The 13,355-nt window shown below is 41.3% G+C and overlaps 1 protein-coding gene across 6 annotated transcripts in view; it reads left to right on the top strand.

The window, feature by feature from the left end:
• The window catches only part of BTBD7 (BTB domain containing 7), a 63,213-nt gene that overhangs the window by 43,951 nt on the left and 5,907 nt on the right, over positions 1 to 13,355 (top strand). For 4 of the 6 annotated variants that reach the window (XM_080619345.1, XM_080619348.1, XM_080619346.1 and 1 more), the window contains 8 exons: positions 1,075 to 1,283; positions 2,552 to 2,627; positions 4,712 to 4,872; positions 5,143 to 5,286; positions 5,522 to 5,635; positions 7,112 to 7,301; positions 11,180 to 11,358; positions 12,224 to 12,652. In XM_080619345.1, coding sequence (XP_080475471.1) covers positions 1,075 to 1,283; positions 2,552 to 2,627; positions 4,712 to 4,872; positions 5,143 to 5,286; positions 5,522 to 5,635; positions 7,112 to 7,301; positions 11,180 to 11,358; positions 12,224 to 12,652 — 1,502 coding nt within the window. Of the gene's footprint in view, positions 1 to 1,074; positions 1,284 to 2,551; positions 2,628 to 4,711; positions 4,873 to 5,142; positions 5,287 to 5,521; positions 5,636 to 7,111; positions 7,302 to 10,320; positions 10,628 to 11,179; positions 11,359 to 12,223; positions 12,653 to 13,355 lie in introns of those variants that run through there. The other 2 variants (XM_080619349.1, XM_080619350.1) reach the window with 2 other exon arrangements.

Here is a 13,355-nt window from a genome sequence, read left to right as displayed (position 1 = left end):
TTTGTGGCTGTAGTGGACTGAGACTGGAATGTATTATTCTAGAATAGGACTTTTTTCCTATAAATTGCTGTCTTTATAATACAAATAGAAGTAGTGTTCTGTGTATATGTAAACCAGATGTACAAATGAAATCAGCAGAGTGCTATTGGAGAGTTCAAGCTACCAGCATTGTGGTACTGTCTTTACTCAGTACCCCCAAGTACCTGTGTTCTCAGCCCCTCCCACAGTATGTCTCCCCTCACTTCTTCCAAATCTGTTTCATCTGACTTCAGGAGACTTAAATATCCTATCTCTTCTTCAGAAAGCATGTGCTTTGGAAAGAGTAAATCCTAATGCAGCAGTGGGTACAAAGGAACTGTAGCAGACTGACCACCAGTCAGAATACGTGCCTCTTGGATGCTTCACTTTCTGCTTCCCTGTCAGAGAAAGGGCTCTCTGTTCTGGCACCCTCTGTGCTTGCTTGATATGGAGGCCAGGGTGGTGGCCTAGGGCAACCAACTTCTGCTTCCTGCTCCTCAGGGAGTCAGAAAATGTTGGGTTTTTTCCTCTCATCCTGTGCTGAGTAGCTGAGTACCAACAGTGTGTCACAGCTTTTTTTCTGCTCCTCTGAATGCTCTGTCCTAGGAGGGTCCATGCGCAAAATGATACAGATGAAAATCCCACCTCTGTTACAGTTTATGGACTTTGGTGAATCTGCTGCAAACAGTAGTGACTCAAATTCAAACCTGCAACTTTAAAATGTATAAAACAGTCAGATAATATGTATTAAACAAAGGAAGTTCTAGTAGGGCTGAGCTAGCTTTCCAGTTCATCCAAGCACACCAGCAGACGTGGTGTTTTATGTGCCTTTAAGAGGTAAATGACTGTATAGTTGGAGTCCTAAACCATAATAAAATTATTATACATTTAGTCAGAATTTAACTGTTTGCAGCCTTGCTCTGTGGAGCACTTCTGTTTTTACTCTCACTGGGAGTCTTATAACCCTTTCTATTGTCGATTTAGCTGTGTGTATTACTCCTTTAGGATCAAAGTGCTGCTGTATCAACACCATTGATTTTTGCTTCTGTTTCCTAGGCTGTGAAGATATTATTGCAGAGAGCATCTCACTAGACACCTTAATTGCCATTCTGAAGTGGAGCTCTCAGCCGTACGGTTCCAAGTGGGTACACCGCCAAGCACTACATTTCCTCTGTGAGGAGTTTACCCAGGTCATGACTTCAGATGTCTTCTATGAACTCAGCAAGGATCACCTGCTCACAGCTATCCAGTCTGACTATTTACAGGTAACCTGCAGAGCAGCATTAAGGTGGGCCTGCTTGAAGCAGGATATATTATACCATTACTAGAAGCGCTTGGGAGTAGCTCATTTTAAATAGTAGGCAAGAGCGGGTTTGCATGCACACTAAGCATTGCTTTTGTCATATGTAGAAAATGAAATTGAAGTAGTGATTAAGGAGGCTTTTGTTCTTGGGTTGTAACGCAACCCAAACTGATTGTGGTATGTGCTGTTGCTTAGAAGCCTAATAATAGCTTAGAAATGGCTGCAAATTATTTTAAAGCATTTCTGAACCTAACATTTGCCTTGCATGTTGAAGTGTTTTACAGAATTGTGGTGGTAATTTTGCTATAACAACATCCATCCTAGTTGGAAGCAGTGGGAGCTAATAAACTAATAATCATTCAGAAGGCTTTATTTTTTTTGGGGGGGAGACACAAAAATACATTTTCTAATGAATACTGTAGAATTTCTTTCATTTTCTTATGACTTCTGTGATTGTGTGGTTTTAGGGAGAGGATGATTTCTCTTCAGGGGAGATCTTTATAATGATGACCGATCTTTTATAGCTTAAAGGTGACTGGATTTTTTTTTTTTTTAATTGTATCTGTCCCAGTCTTGCCTTTTTTTTTTTTTTTTTTTTTAATTATTTACATTTCAAATGTTAGAGCTTACTGAAAGTGTTGGGGTTTTTTAAGTTGAACACTTCAGGAATTACAGGAACAGTGCTGTTGATCTTCCATGAGCATGTGTACTATGATTAAATTTCCTACCCTAGTCATTAAGAAATTGCATAGATAAATCTAAATGTTTTGGTACATGATTTTTTCCTCTAAAACTGTTGAGTGGGTAACGTGTATAGGTGTGAACAAAGCAAAGTTGTTTTCTCTATAGTATTGAAAGTCTTTCTCTTCACCTAGCTATAATTTTGTTGGCTTGATTATTTTTGTTGCTTCCCAGGCTGTACAGACGCTGAACTTGTGATATTATACAAGAGATCCAAACGCCCAGTTTTAGAACTGCCCCTTTTAATTAACTTAAATTGTTGAAGTTTAATACGTGTAAGTTTTCATGCTAGACAACTTTTTTTTTACTTCTGTAGAAATCCCCTCATCCCCCATTCCTAGGGGTTCAGTGACATGAATCTAGAAATCATGGTGGTGTTATGCCAGTAGTGTTACCTTAAAATATGTGAAGGAAGTGGTATAGCAGATCATGAAGTACAAATACTTTTTGTGTGTGCATGTGACATTGCTGACTTTCTCTTTCTACTAGGCAAGTGAACAAGATATTCTTAAATATCTGATTAAATGGGGAGAACACCAGTTGATGAAGAGAATAGCAGATCGAGGTAAGGATCCTTTAAACAACAGTACTAAACTACATAAACCAAAATATATGGAAGTTCTTTTGTGGGTAATCTGTAACTTAAGGAAATTTTCTTCATGTACTTGGTTCGTAATATTGTCAAAACTAAACAAATGTACTTATTTTTTTAAGCTTTTGTTCTCTAAATAATGAGGAGGCAGGCATTCTGAGGGAGCTGGGATTCTTTAGTTTCAAGAAGAAAAGGCTTTGGGGCATTTCTGCAAAGTCTACAAATATCTAGTGACAGAAAGCAAGGAAAATAGAGCCACACTCTTCTCTTGGTAGCCAGGACAGGATGAGAGGCAGTGAGGCATTGACTGAAGTATAGGAAATTCTGTTTAAACACAAGAAACTGAAGATGGTCAGACACCAGAACAGGCTTCCCAGAGTAGTTATGGGATCTCCATCCTTGGAGGTGTTCAAAAATCTAACTGGATGTAGTCATGGCCAACTTGCTGTACCCGGTATGGGGAGAGGGCAGTGATTGTGGCCAGACCAGACTTCTAGAGGTCCTTTCAAGCTCAGACTTTTAAGTCTGGTTGGTTTCTGTTGTCTCAGAATTATTTTTCTTGTAATTAATTCATCAACTGAAAAAAAAAAAAACACCCTACCCTGCAGTATCTTTTACTTTTTTTTGCTCCTGCAGGCTTCTCACAGTAGTCTTATTCTTAGTTTACTGTGCCAACCTTTCACTTCAGTTTTAGTATGTTTCTCCCACAGAAATCTGTGATCGTGAGAAACAAGTCATTAAGTGGCATAACTGTTTTTCCTGAAGTAGACATAAATGTATTTTTATTCCCTCAGATGCGTATTACCGCTGCAGTGGTAACTTCAAGGGCAATCTCACGTGTTGGATGTGGGAAGTAGGCTAAATATGTATTTCCCAAAATATATATTCCCAAATTACAAATGCAAGTAGTTTGTAGTTCATCCTAACCCCAGAGTCTCAATCAGATACTGTTAACTGCTTGTAATACAACTTGTCATGGACATGTTAAAATGTGTGCTTTTAGTGACCTAAGTATTAACCTTTAAAAAAAGGTTTTCCAAGTGTTTGTCTTCAGGCATATTGGGATGTCATGGAGCCAATTAAACAGTAATGGACCTGGGCTTGGGGAGAAGCTGCTCACTGGAGTAATTGTGCTTCTTCCTGGCCTGTGGTGTTCAGTAAGCAGCTCATTTCTCTTTTCTGGAGTCATCAGATAACATGATAAGCAAAGGCAGAAATAAGAACTACATGAAGTTTTGTCAGATTGGGGCCAAATACAATCTAGTCATTTGATCTAAATTCCTCTGCAACAGTCCTGATTTTGCAGCTCTGAATATGTGGTGGTGTCAGTCAAATACCGGAAAGCGTTAGAAATCGTAATGGGCTGTGGCCAACACCTGAGCTGCGTGTGCTGAAGGGAGGATGGGTATGTTTGACACATTTCCTCGAAGAGTGAAGCTAGTTGAATTCAGGTTGGGCACAATACCTAAAACAGAGATGAAGGTACATAGCTGGGGAGGGAGAATGACCTGAGTATCATCAGCTGTCATCTTCCAAGAGAAAGATACACCCTCCTGTTACAAATAGGTGTCCTGTGACAGTGAGAGCAATTTGAATGGGCTTGCCACAGTTAATGCTAAGGTGGGTTACACAAGGAGGCTAGAATAATTTATCCCAGTGGACACTTCAGGCCTTAATTTGTAGAAAATAAGTCTCTGAAAACTGCTGGGGAAAGAGAGAGGAGCTGCAGGAGAGGGTCCCTTGGGGGAAGTGCACATGTTTTCATAACATAGCTCTTGGTAGAGCTTTATAAACATTTACCTCAAAACACTGTTTTTGTATTTTCTTCCTGGTTTACACTTTGAAACTGACAGCTGTGCAAATAACCCAGGCTTCTGTAAGCTGAACCTATCTCTGGGTACTTCATAACAGATTTTAAGGTATGAAATAGTTTTGTAGAACAACTGATAAGCACTGTTGATTTAAAATTCAAATTAACTTCCTATAAGCCACATAACTCCTGCCATCCTATCTAAACTTTTTGATGCAAACTTAGTATGTCTTGTTCCTTCCCACAGAACCGAATTTACTCAGTGGTACTGCTCACAGTGTGAACAAAAGAGGTGTGAAGAGGCGAGATCTTGACATTGAGGAGCTGAGAGAGATCCTGTCTCCGCTTTTACCTTTTGTCCGCATTGAGCACATCTTACCCATGAATAGTGAAGTACTGAGTGATGCAGTAAGTCAGTAGTCTCATACAAATACTGTCTCTGGGTTCTTTGTAGTTCAGATTCTACAATGTTCAGGGCTTCTTTCAAGGATTAGCTCATAAAATGTTATCTTTGAGTAATACATGTATAACTCTTCTGGTTAAGTTTTCTGTTCTTTAAATCTGTCAGAAGGCTAAAGAAAATTCAAGTGTAAGGAGTCAGTGTAAGAAATGCATTTCTTGCAAGTGTAACCTTTTATATTAAAAAAACCCCATAAAACTCTTTCTTGATTTTTGAAGATGAAGAGAGGCCTGATTAGTACTCCTCCTTCAGACATGCTACCAACATCAGAAGGTGGAAAATCAAATGCCTGGCTGCGGCAAAAAAATGCTGGGATATATGTGCGGCCAAGACTGTTCTCACCATATGTGGAGGAGGCGAAGGTAATAATCATTAACAGCACTTGACTATTGTTAAATCAGAGTCATCGGGGGTTCTGTAAGCAGGGAAGGATTTTGGTATGTTTTGTCTCTCTTTGCATGTACTGCCATAAAATACTAACATTTTCAATTTAACAAGACTTACAAGATTGATCATCAGGCTCAAGTCTCTAGAACTGGTCAGAAACAATTTCAACAAAATATTTTTTTTGTCAAAATTGAAATGTTTGTGAGACAGATCTTGATGAAATTCCACCGGAAACAAAGCAGCGTTCTGAGGGAAACCTCCCTGGTTTCCAGCCAGTTTGCCGGCCCAGCTCCTCGGCAGCCCTCCTGGCAGGCGGATGGCAAGGTGAGAGCCTGAGAGTCCCAGTTTGCAGCTAGTCAGCAGCCTTGGTGCCAAGTCTTTCAGGCTCCCCAGCTCCCACCAGAGCTGGGTGGAAAACTCGTATTCCACTCGGCAGAGGACTGATGTTTCATCATCCTGTCTGAATCAGAACATACCCAAAATTCTTCAGATCCTCCGCAAAATGGAATAAATATTTCATGTCCAATTTGAGTGAAGTCCTTTGTGTCCTGCTCAGGCAGTAGTTTCCCTATTTAATATCTTGCATGAGGACTGTCAGACTGAAGATCTCGTAGCATCACTGATGGTGACGTTCGATGACAGGGAGCAGATGCCTCTGTGTGGGGCAGAAACATGCTGTATTCTGTTTGACATTGAATGGAAGCCTTGTAAGTCACTCATACCACCACTTTGGGCAGCTCTGACTTAAGTGCAGGTAACTGCAGAGCAAGAGGATTAGGTGGAGCTGTGCGCATCCACATCGCCTACAGACTCTGACCACTACTCTGGTGAATACAGAGCTTTTGGCCTGTGCCCAAGAAAGAAAATGTTTATAAGGGCTTGAGTTGTTGTCAGTATCCTTTTTGAGGGGAGGGGAGAAATCAAACTACTTTGCATTTTGGACACAGAGGTTACTGAGCACCAGGTGGCAGTAAAGCATCAAAGGAAGACTAGCCAGTTCAAACTTGATCTTCATATCTTGAATTGTTAAAACTAATAAAATGTGTTAAATGACGTGATAAAAGGTTTGACTCTTTCAGCTTTCAGGTATATTATATGGGAGTGCTTTAGTAGTTATTTTCAAGTAAAAAGTGCATTCTAAATTCCCCTCCCCCCCAATCAGGATTCCTGTTTGTTTCTGTTAGTTTCGTGTTATTCTTGTTTTAATCTTTTTAAAAGCATCATTAGCTGTTTAACCTTAGAGGGAGGACTCTTATTACCTGGTAGCCATATTCCTAGTCATAGTTTCATTATTGTGAAATGCAGAAATTGCAGATGAGTGATTGCTGATTTGTTTTACTCCTCTGTTAGCCTCCCATATTTTGTAATAAATCTGTTTAACATTACATGAGACTCTGAAAAGGGTATGGTAAATCCCTTTCTATTCTTTAAGATATCTCAGGGAAACACATCTCATTCTCAGACTCATGCCTCTACTCAGTGGCACAGAGGGTTGAGACCCATAGGCAGTAATTGTCTGAGAGAGTCCAGAGGGTCTGGCCTCAAGAAGGTTACCTCTAATCAGACAGGTACAAAGTAACCTTCCCAAGCTTCGTTTGCCTGCCTGTCTGGAACTCAACTCTGATCATGACTGGAAAATGGAATAGAAATACTGTGGAGAAGCCAAATACTGTTTGGGATCTGGAAAAGTTACAGTTTAGGCATTGCTAAACTTGTGGTGTCACAGCCGCGTTTGCAGCAGGTCCTGGTGGGTCCATGTGGGCTGTGCCTTCATAAGGGCTCTGATGGCTGTCGTTGCAGTCGGTTCTGGATGAGATGATGGTGGAACAAACAGATCTTGTTCGTTTGCGGATGGTCCGAATGTCCAACGTGCCTGACACGCTTTACATGGTGAACAACGCAGTGCCACAGTGCTGTCATATGATTACCCACCAGCAAGTTAGCACTAACCAGTCCAGTCCTCCTTCGGTGATAGCCAATGAGATCCCAGGTAAGGCTGCTAAATCACTTGCAATGCTGATTGCTGTGAGTGGATGGGGCTTGGGACCAGGGGGAGTGAATGTGAATTATTGAATGTTATGATCTCAGAGAGTATTACTGTACCACTGGGGCTGCTTCCCACCCAGTAGTAATGCCTTTTGCTTTGGTCTGCTTTGAAGTCATGAACTGTTTTCGGATGGCATAGTAAGTGGTTAGAAAACAAGCTACTGGAGGGGGTAGTATCTCTAACCTGCTCCAGCTGAGCAATCTGAAAAACCTTGCACTGGTTAAACTTGGTTTAGAACACTTGATGGAGACTGGCACTCTGTTCTCAGGGTGTTTCTCAGTTTTCTACAATTGGTCATCCAAAATGGGGTAGGATCCAGAAGGCTGGAAAACGGTAAAAGACTGATTTTTTTTTTAAAAAATAAAAACCAGGGGAGCATAACTTGTAGGGCAGTCAGCTTAACTCAGTTTGGCAGAAAAATACTGGAAGTAGGCACTCAAAACAGACTTTTTCTTTTTGAGTTTACCAAATACGCTGTAGCTTTGAAGTCAAACCAACTTCGTTCCTTGTGCAACAAGAGTAAGTTTTTATAGTTGGAAGTAAACACAGCCTCTCTTGACTTCAGAATACTTGGTGTGACATTCCCCATAGACAAGCCAGGGAAATAAAGTCATAAAACTACTGTAATATATTTTATCATATGTGCATTTGGTCTTTTGGTGTCAGACTGGAATAATGTACCGTGGGGGATTCCCAAAGCTCTTCTCCTCTTTCCCCCATTCAATTAATACTCAGTGTGCATAGAGAATACACTGGCAAAACTTGCAGCTGATGGCAAGTTGGAAGGGTCAGTGGATGTTTGGGAAGGAAGTCAACATTATACAGTTCCATAAAGAACAACTGTTACACTAAAATACAAAACCGAGTGTGCCACAAGGCATGTGAAGTAATTTATTTGGTCTTGGATAGAGTATTGTTTAGCCCTTTAAATGGCCACTCTGGATCAGGTTAAAGATTTGTCCTGGTCTTGTATCCTTATTCCAGCAGTTGCCAGAAGTGAGCGCATAAGGGAAGTGTAGCAGAAAAAGCACATAAAATAATTCTCTGTAAAGTTCTGTGTGCTCTTCAACCACTTGCAGCTCAGAAATGTCCTGTGGTGTGCAGTGTTTTTGTAGTTAGTGGTTTTAAATGCATTTTTAATCCATGAGTTTATGCAGCCTTTTGTTAAACTTTCAGAAACCACTTTTAGATCAAAGCATCACATTTTAGTAGATATTATGATTCTATGATATGGATCAGTTTGTGGGTCTGTAGAAAAGCAATAAGGGTGATTTGGCACCAAGACAAGTCATCGTCCTCCCTCCACCTTGCCCCAGTCCTCATTTTATATCTCTGTGTAGCTCTTTGTGTGTCTATTATGTTTCCCTTCAGTCAGCTGCATAGAAAGGGAGTAGATAAGGTGTTTTTACAGATGCTAGAGACAGGGTAAAAATAACAGGTTTAAATTGGTGCAAAAGAATGTAAGTTGAGGTGTAAAGAAGATTTGAAACACTGTTAAATACTGCAGTGAGTTTTCTATGAAGGTTCGTGAAAATGTTTTGATCTACTTGTGAATTGTGATTTGGGAGGGACTTTATAAAGCCTAAATCGAGCTTCTGGAAACTTCTGTATTTGATAAAAGTACTAACTGTTTAGCAACTTAGAGCTGTGGCATCTCAACAGTATGTTACAGTGCTCAGACTTTCCCACCTCTACAGAAAAGCATGAATAAACTCACCATGAATTGAATGTGAAGTATTTAATCCTAAGATGTGACTTTGATAACACTTCACTTGATCTTAGTTTCCAAAGAAGTTGAGAAAGGCAACAGGTTCTCAAAGGTCTCCCATGTTTTGCAAAAGTTCTTGTTTTGAAAAAATCTGGTTTTGTTCGCAAATATGAGACATCTTGACCGATCCAAAACTCCCCTACAGCTGGATTCTGTACAACTTAACATGTAGGAATTACTGCCAGCCCTTGGATTTGAGCATGGGTGTGAGCTCTGAGCCTGGTCGGTACTTGGAGTGCAGGTATCGTGTCCTGGTAGCTGCCTCTTTGCTTAATTCTGTGATTAAGCAAAAGATTTGCCAATGTCTTCTTGCTAGGAAGGGTAGATGGAGCCAGTTAATCTGTCTGAGGTGATTCAGGCATGTGCCAGACCTGTAACTTGCACAGCAATCTATCCCAAAACATAGGTGGAGCACAGGAACTGCTGAAGGGAGAGCTAGGCAACACCATCTCCTTGCCCCTTAGGCTGGGCCCTTAGGGCAGGGGTCTTTGCATCTTGGGTATCCTCCATCTGTCACATCTTCGTGTACCCACTGCCCAGGGACTGTATTGGCATAAATGCTGATGACAGCAGGCCTTAGTGCTGCTCTTGCAAAACTACTGTAACACGAGTTCAGTGTCTGCTGAATTCTGCTCTGCTCTGAGTCTGGGTTCTGCAGGTAACTGGGTTTCCTCAGGTATGTTCCAGTTTCAATTAGAATTAGAAATCTTGCAACTGACTTGACAGAATTGTATTTTCTATATATGTCATCTCTCTTTTGTGTGTTTCAAGAGAATAATAGTAAAAAAATCAGAAACTAACTTCTGTTTGAGAAGACAGCACGTTTTAATTAAAAGCTTGGCTGATTTTTATGCCTGCTATTTTGGAGAACTGCTTCAAACTTCTCTAAAATCATCTTTTTTCAGTGTTAGCAAAATGCTGGTTGTAGCTAAACGTCTCACTGCTACACCAGCATTTTTTAGAACAATGGAAGTGTGTGGAGGGTGGTGTGCAGCACTGATTTCCAAGCCTTGAAAACTGCATAGAATTGATTTCTGCCCACCCCACTGCCCCAATACAGGAACTCAGCTGGGAGGGCAGGAGGGGATATTTTGCACTACTTACGCTTACCTTTCATGTACCAATGTAAATTTTGTGAAATTGGGAGCAGTTGTAGTTGCATGGTGTTGGGTTTTTTTCTTCTCTATATTGCAGATGCCTTTTCACACTGCTCTTACTGTTTGATCCGTTTGATTTTTATGAGTTTTCACTATGGACATCTGGCCATGGTAATATATAACACTGGTAAAGCTGATAGAGGATCAGATACCAGCACTGCTGTTTTCAGAGGTTTGGATTCATCTTCTGTTACGATACACACATTTTCCTGAGGACAGAAAGACCACAGAGAAGTATCATTCAGCATCAAACAGCAGCAAGAAGTGGCATGAGAAAGTTTTGTAGCAGGATAAATACGCCAAATTATACATGATTTCCTTTTCGAAAGGTTTTTTAAGATTATTTCAATATGGCTGCGTAAAACAACGTAATTTTAACAGGTTTATGTTGGCTTACAGTTTGTGTAACTTTTTTAGAATGCTCTGTCTGTAGTTACATGCTGGTATTATGGTCTCGTGATTACAGAATTCCACGAGAAGTATGAAGTGTATGCCAAAAAAAATCAGTGAGTTCTTGGCCTGTAGAATTCATGAGGGAACATTCAGTTGTTATTTCAGATATCCTTCCCCCACCTCAAACCATGACATTCCTCCATCATGAGGGGTTTACACAGAAGGCTGTATTTGTGGTTCATTCTAGCAGAAGCTGGAAAAATGGTTTATATCTTCACCATTTGTGTGATATGTGTGTTATCCCATGTGGCTTAGTGATGTTCCAGGGAACATGTGTCAGTCAAACTGTTCTTGACAGAATGCTGCTTAAGAAACAAACAGAGCCAAGTCAATGTGGTAGGTTTTTCCTTCAGAATTAAATCTGACTCTTGCCATCAAACTTCCTGTGTCTCAGTTCAAAATGTAACCTCTGTTACCCTATTCTGTTCTCTGTCCCCCTGCAGTTCCCAGTCTCCTTACTGTGAAGGAGATGATCAGACGGCTGCAAGAGCTGCGCCACACAGAGCAGGTGCAGCGGGCATATGCTCTGAACTGTGGCGAAGGCGCCACAGTCAGCTACGAGATTCAGATCCGTGTGCTGCGGGAGTTCGGGCTCTCTGATGCTGCTGCTGAGCTTCTGCAGGTATGAGCATGGCTGTGTAAGATCACACAGAATTATAGCATCAACCAGGTTGGAAAAGACCTTTAAGATTATCAGGTCCAACCTTTACCTCAGGACTGCCAAGTCCACCACTAAACCATGTCACCTCGTCTACATGTTTTTTGAACACTTCCAGAGACAGTGATTCCACCACTTCCCTGGGCAGCCAGTTCCAAACCACAAATGCTTTCATCCTGTTTTGCTTAGGAACTGACTTGAATGTGTGTAATCTGTAATAAAAGAGCTATTTTGTGTGTGCGCATGCAGGTGCAAGAATGCCTTGAAATGCCTGCTTAACTGTAGAACTGTCCAGGTGCAAATTACAGCAAGACCATTGCATTCGATGTGTGTGATTTTATGAATGTGTAAGTGCAACATACACATTTACAAGAGCTGTTGCCATTCAGAGTGCTCTTACTGTCACAGACTTTGGGGACAAAAATCTGCTGAGAAGGCAGATACCTAGATAACTGTAGCTAGAAATCTAGGTTATGACTTATTCTTGAAGAGAAAAAGTCTTAACTAATACAGTAGATCTGCATAGTATGTGTCAGGACTGGGAGATTGGAAATCCCACTTCTGTTTGTATGCTGCTGTTAAAGCAAATGCATTTGTTGGTCATCTTATTCACAAGGTGAATCTGATACTGCTTGTCTTGTTTTTTAAAAACAAATAACATCTTTATTCTATGATAGCTGTAACCACTTAAAGTGCTGGTGAGGCTTTGGGTGGCATAACTAACCTGCTCCAGTACTAGCAGGTTCCTAGTTCTAATGCATGTTAGTTTAGGAGATTTTTTAGGTGAATTCCTACCTTTTGTTACATGCTGGGTTGTTTTCCGTTGCAGAATCCTCACAAATTCTTTCCTGATGAGCGATTTGGGGACGAAAGCCCGCTTCTGACAATGCGACAGTCTGGACGGTGCCGTGTTAACAGCACTCCTACTGCAGAAACCATGTTTACAGAACTGGACTCTTTCGTGGCCTTCCATCCACCATTGCCCCCTCCTCCACCTCCATACCACCCACCAGCAACTCCTATTCATAACCAGTTCAAAGTGGGCTGGAAACAAAGGGTGCCAAGTCAACATCCCTCCCGTTCCTTTTCCTACCCGTGTAACCACTCGCTGTTCCACTCCCGAGCTGCCCCCAAGGCTGTGCCACCTGTCTACTTGCCCAGTGTGAAAGCAGCGCCGCCGGATTGCACAAACACTACAGGTCTGGGGAGACAGACGGTGGCTGCAGCCGCAGCGGTGATGGCAGCTGAGAAGCAAGTAGTAAGTATTCTGACTTCTTCTCTCTATCTCTGGCCAGTCAAAGTAGTGTGTAGAGAGGAGCTGGAGAGAATTCTTATGATAAGGTAACTTGGCTTTGTTAAATAATAGAGCATCTTCATTGGTTAGGAAAAGAATTTTCTACCCAACTGGCCGCCAGCATTCTGTATCCCAAAGCATGCCCTGATCCCTGGGAGAGTGAATGTTCCAGGGGCAGGAGCATTTTGGAGGGGCACGTGAGACGTGTGGATAATCTGAAATAGTATGGGTTGCTCTATGTTTAAACCAAGTGTAATTCCACTTCAGTAGTGCACTGGGTGCTCTGGTTCACGAGTGGAAATAGTGATGAAGCTTTGTCTGTTCAAGGTGAGTAGTCTTGAAGCAAACAGATGTGTGGAAAGGGAACCTGTGGAGGATGTGAAGGCCTTGACTGAGAAAGGTTTTAAAGTGCATAGGCAAGCAGAAGCTGATAATTGCAAATACAAAGGGCTTTGTTACAGCACTTAAAGACAGTCATCATAGCTTCTGTGATGTAATGAAAATGAACTACAACATACTGGACAATGACATAGCTTTGGGAAGTACCTGAAAGCTAAATAAAGCATTTTTAAATTTATTTCTGCAGTGAAAACACGGTTTCAGTGCACAGTTGTGTCACTGAAAACCTGCTTCTTAGGTGCAGATTTGAGCTGGAGTAATTAATGGA

This window comes from Psittacula echo, assembly GCF_963264785.1.
Source record: "Psittacula echo genome assembly, chromosome: 5".
NCBI lineage: Eukaryota > Metazoa > Chordata > Aves > Psittaciformes > Psittacidae > Psittacula > Psittacula echo.
The sequence above is the reverse complement of the archived record's forward strand: the minus strand, read 5'-3'. Positions and strand labels throughout refer to the sequence as shown.